The sequence below is a fragment of the Otolemur garnettii genome, unplaced genomic scaffold (assembly GCF_000181295.1).
Source record: "Otolemur garnettii isolate 467f Iridium unplaced genomic scaffold, OtoGar3 scaffold00022, whole genome shotgun sequence".
NCBI lineage: Eukaryota > Metazoa > Chordata > Mammalia > Primates > Galagidae > Otolemur > Otolemur garnettii.
In genome coordinates this window covers 16,824,187-16,829,678 of record NW_003852417.1, presented here as the reverse complement: position 1 = coordinate 16,829,678, position 5,492 = coordinate 16,824,187, and the positions used below count along the sequence as shown (strand labels likewise).

Genomic DNA, 5,492 nt, shown 5'->3' with positions numbered 1-5,492 from the left:
TTTTTTGAGACAGAGCCTCAAGCTGTCCCCCTGGGTAGAGTGCTGTAGCATCACAGCTCACAGCAACCTCCAACTCCTGGGCTCAAGCGAGTCTCCAGGCTCAAGCGAGTCTCCTGCCTCAACCTCCCAAGTAGCTGGGACCACAGACGCTCGCCACAACGCCTGGCTATTTTTTGGTTGCAGCTGGATTCAAACCCTCCACCTTAGGTGTATGTGGCTGGTGCCTTAGCCACTTGAGCCATAGGCGCCGAGCTGCCTTTTTTTTTTTAAAGGCAGTCTCAACTTTGTTGCCCTGGGTAGAGTGCTCTGGCAGCGATGGCTCACAGCAACTTCCAACTTGGGCTTAAGCAATCCTTTTGACTCAGCCTCCCGGGTGGATTTAGAAAAAGACATTGTCAGCTGACCTTGGTAGTTTGCTCCTGTAATCCCAACAATTTGTTTGGGATTGAGGCAAGAGGATTGCTTGAACCCAGTAGTTGGAGGCTGTAGTGAGATGTGATCATGCCACTCCACTGCAGCTTAGTCACAGAGGAAGACCGTATCTCCCAAAAAAAAAGGGAAAGCGAGAGAGGGAAAGACATTCACAGAGAACACTATGAAGAAATATTTATTTAAAAAAAGAAAGAAAAGTCTGGAAGGGTGATGTCTAAGAAGGGAAAATGTAATAATGTCAAATGTAATAGAGACATGAAAGGAGGTGATGAACAAATATGTTGTATTTTTATGATTGAGCAAATAGATGGAAACACAGTATCCAGTAGTGGTGCAGACTTGGATTTGAATTGTGGCTACCATTTATGTTGCTGTGTTATGTTATATGACTGAGCTTTACTTAGCAATTAGATGGAAACAGTGTGCAGTAGTGCTGCAGACTTGGATTTGAATTATGGCTACTATTTATATTGCTGTAGTATGTTATATTACTGAGATTTACTTATTTCACTTTTAAAATGAGGTTAATAGTAATTTTCTTTTTGAGGTTACTGAGACATTTAAGCAAGAGAATGTAAAGAAAACCTTTGCATATATCTTCATAAATGGTAGCTGCTTATATCAATTGTGATATTTACATGGGTGATATAGGATATTTGACATTAATGATTTCTATTACACCAGTCTTTTATCTGTTATTATCACTTACTATACTAATATACTAGTATAGATTCTTGAGAATTATTTTAATTTTAACTTTCGTTGGCATTTTTTAATAGCCAGATTGTCTTTATTTTTTAAATAGTAAGAACGGAAATAGATTTAGGTATAAGAAAGTTCCTGCCTAAAATTTAGATTGAAAATATTGTTTTCACTTTAAAAATGTCATTTTAAAGCAAGTCTATTGATAGTAATTCATTTGAGAATGTCCTGATTTCTTCTTCTTTCCTGAAGTATATTTTTGCTAGATATAGAATTTTTTAGTTGGACAGTTCTTATCTTGCTTCACTTTAAAATGTTATTCCACTGCTTGTGCCCTCCATAGTTTCTTATGAGAAATCCATAGCCATTCTCTTAATTGGAATGCATTGTTTTTCTCTTGCTGTTTCCAGTAATTTGATTGTGATTGGGTGTGGATTTCTTTCAGTTTATCTTGTGTGAGAGACATTGATCTTTTTGAAATTGTGTTTATTTTTCACCAAGTTGGGGAATTTTCTGCTTTTTTTCTCTCCTTTTGTGACTCTGATGATATGAATGTTAGAGCTTTTGATATTGATCCATTGGCTCTTTATTTTTTTCTTTTTTTCTCTCTGTATGTGTTAGATTGGATAGTTTTATTTCTCTATCTTCAAGTTCACTCACTTTTTCCTGTTATTTCCAGAGATTCTTATGTTGAACCTTTCCAGGAAATTTCAGTTTTTAATTCTGATTATTGAATGTTTTAGTTCTAAAATTTGAACTAAATTTTAAATAAATGTAAATATATGAAACAAAACACAAAGTACATAACAGTCTGCTGAGACTCTTTCTTGTTTCAAGAATATTCACTCTGACTTCTTAAACTATACAACATATAATACTTGCTTTTATTTGGTATTTCCAATATCACAGTGCAATATCACAGTCATCTTGAGTTTGTTGTATGTAGCTTGTACTTCCTGTTGTGAGTTACTGAGATTTTCATAGTTCTTTATATGTCAAGTGAGTTTGGATTGTATGTTAGACATTTTCATGCTATGTTATGATACTTGTCTTATATAATAAGTCCTGTGAAAAATAATGTTTTGGGAAGAAGGGTGAGGGAATTTTTTAAGGAAATATTTCACCTTGTTAGGTTCAAGTTACAACTGTCTACCTGCCTTCCTTGCACTAAAATTCCAGTGTCCAGGTTTCAAAGCATTTGTAGTGTTATTTGGATCTGTTCCACTTGAATGCCACTTAGTATTTGGGAACTAGGCATTGATATGCCTGATAGCATGTTGTTTAAGGTCAGGTCTATATATGTACATGTATAGTAAGTACCAGAGTGACCCTGGAAGTATTTGTAGAACTTCATGGTATCACTTTCTTAATCTATTTTCTTTATGCAAGTTCCCTGTTGTGTTTTGGCTCCTAGACACCTGTCTTCCTTGTTCTCTGTCTAGAAAACTTAGGATTTCATTTCTGTTTTGCCACACACTTTAATCTGCTGTGCTAAGTAGTGGCATAGTAGAGAAAGAATATAAATCTTGGGGGTTTCCCTCACATTTGCAGGACCAGCAGAGTTCCTCTTTCTTGGAATTTTAGGACCCTGTGTAGCCACCGCTGGTATCGCCACAAATGTCTGCCGTGGGATTGCCCAGGACAAGGGCAGAGAGAAAGAAAGGGGAAAAAACCCCTAAAGGACCCCCCCCCCATCTGACGCGTAGCAAGGCCCCCTTTTACTGTGCCTCAGACTAAAAATGAGAAGACTTTTCTCTTAGAACACTTTCTGTCTGTACTTAGTGTGCAGTTCTGAGTTTTTGGGCTGCCTTTGAGTCAAGACTGGGAGGTACCAGAGGAAACAAAACCAGGAAACTCACTATTGGGCTTATGGTACTTGTGGTTTTCTCCTTAAGCGATCTACTACCATTTTCGGAGTCCTTAATTAGCTGTTTCTTTCATTCTGTCCCTGGCTTTAGTTGCATTTAGTGGGAGACACAGGATGGACTTTTCTTACTGTCTTTATCAGAACCAGACCATAGCATTGTAATTTGATCAGAACTGTATTGTTTATTTGTTTTGGTTAAGAATTGATTGTGCACCCATGTAGTACTAGACTTTACTGGGGATGTAAAAATTAATCATCTTAAGGTAATTAGGTCACAAGAAGGAATGGGATGTGGGGATGGAGGCAGCAAGTAAACAGTGGCATATTCATTAATTGAACCATTAATCTTAGCTTTTTTGATCAGTTTCTGCTTCAGCATTGGACTTATTGTTTGTAACTGAGGAAAAGAACACCTGATTTTTAATTTATTTTATTTATTTTTAAGAGACAGGGTCTCACTCTGTTGCCTAGGTAGAATTATAGGTGTGTACCGCTATGCTCAACTAAGATCCAGTTTATATTCTGTTAATTTTCTACTTGGTATCCCACAACATGAGGGATGAAAAGTCTCTGGATGTATATGTTCTGGATATAATTATTAAGATGCAATTATAAGAAGAAATACAATTACATATATAATTATAATAACTTAAAATAAGATGAAATAATTTATTATTATATACTTGTTTCTCAGGTCTTAGAAAAATACCCCAATACACCCATGAGTCATAAAGAAATTCTTCAAGTTATCCAGAGAGAAGGACTAAAAGAAATCAGGTGAGTTATTTAAATATTACTAGTAATGATTATAATACTTGATTACAATATTTTATAATATATAGTAGTGTATTTTAGTCCTGAAGATTGATTATTTAGTACTAAGTACTTTGATAATTACTAATTTACTTTAGCTTCAAATGTTTGGAGTTTAAATCATTGCAATTGCATAGTTTTAAGACAAGAAGTAAGTTAAAAAATTCTTAGAGGGTCCCTACCTCCATGCCCATGCACTTTAATTCTTAGGAAGGGGAGCCATCTTCAGGTCTTCATCTGGCACTTCAGGGTTTTGATTTAATAAGCTTGGCTGTTAGTAGATAACAATTACTTTAGTGTAGGGAGAATGCTAGAAGTAGACAGGTAGTCCAGAAAGAAATAATTTTAGCCAAAAAGGATGAAATGAAAAAGACATAGAAAGCAGTATATATGTCAAGTAATGATCTTATCATGTTCAAATATAACAGACTGGGGACAATTTGGATTAAAGATTACACCCTTGAATCTCCAGGAGCTTTATTATATTACAGAAGTATGTAATAATCATTGTTCATAAGTAAGACTCTGTCAGCACAGTGGCTCACGCCTATAATCCTAGCAGTCTGAGAGGCTGAGGTGGGTGGATTGCTTGAGCTCACAAATTAAAGACCAGCCTGAACAAGAGTGAGACCCTGTCTCTTAAAAATAGCCAAGTGTTCTGGTGGGCACCTGTAGTCTTAGCTGCTCGGGAGTCTGAGGCAAGAGGATTGCTTGAGCCCAAGAGTTTGAGGTCTGGTGGTTTTTGGGAATACTTGAAGTTCTTTGGCTAGTAGAGACATCACTTCAATCTCTGTCTCTGTCTTTACATGATGTTCTGCTTGTATGTGTCCAGATTTCCATCTTTTTATTTATTTATTTATTTATTTATTTTTGCAGTTTTTGGTGGGGGCTGGGTTTGAACCCGCCACCCCTGGTATATGGGGCTGCCGTCCTACTCCTCTATATGGGGCTGCCGTCCTACTCCTTTGAGCCACAGGTACCACCCCAAATTTTCATCTTTTTAAAAAGAACACCAGTCCCTGAATATTAACCACCCAAATCTAAGATGATCTCATTTTATACCTGATTATATCTGTGAAGACCCTGCTTCCAAATAAGGTCACAAATTCACAGATACCAGAAGTTAGAACATATCTTTTGGGGGGTATGTAATTAAAATTACAACACCTGCTATTTTTTTTTTTTTTAACTCAAAGTCTTTTATTTTTGCAGTTTTTGGCCAGGGCTGGGTTTGAACCTGCCACCTTTGGCATATGGGGCCTGCGCCTTAATCCTTTGAACCACAAGTGTCACCCAATTCAAAGTCTTTTAATAATAGGAATGCTTATCCATCATTTCTTATTATTATAAAAATTTTTACATTCAATTTTCTTTTCTTTTATTTCTTTCTTTCTTTCTTTTTTTTTTTTTTTTTGTAGAGACAGAGTCTTACTTTATCTCCCTCAATAGAGTGCTGTGGCATCACATAGCTCGCAGCAACCTCCAACTCCTGGGTTTAAGCTATTCCCTTGCTTCAGCCTCCCAAGTAGCTGGGATCACAGCTGCCTGTCACAATGCCCAGCTATTTTTTGTTATAGTTTGGCCGGGGCTGGTTTTGAACCTGCCACCCTCGGTATATGGGGCTGGCACCCTACCCACTGAGCCACAGGCTCCACCTGTACATACAATTTTCTTTTTT

General features: G+C 36.9%; 1 protein-coding gene across 3 annotated transcripts in view; it reads left to right on the top strand.

Moving 5' to 3' along the window:
- The window catches only part of ASXL2 (additional sex combs like 2, transcriptional regulator), a 140,329-nt gene that overhangs the window by 48,648 nt on the left and 86,189 nt on the right, over positions 1-5,492 (top strand). For all 3 annotated transcript variants that reach the window (XM_003787447.3, XM_023511854.1, XM_023511855.1), the window contains exon 2: positions 3,696-3,778. In XM_003787447.3, the coding sequence (XP_003787495.1) occupies positions 3,696-3,778 (83 nt within the window). The remainder of the gene's footprint in view (positions 1-3,695; positions 3,779-5,492) is intronic.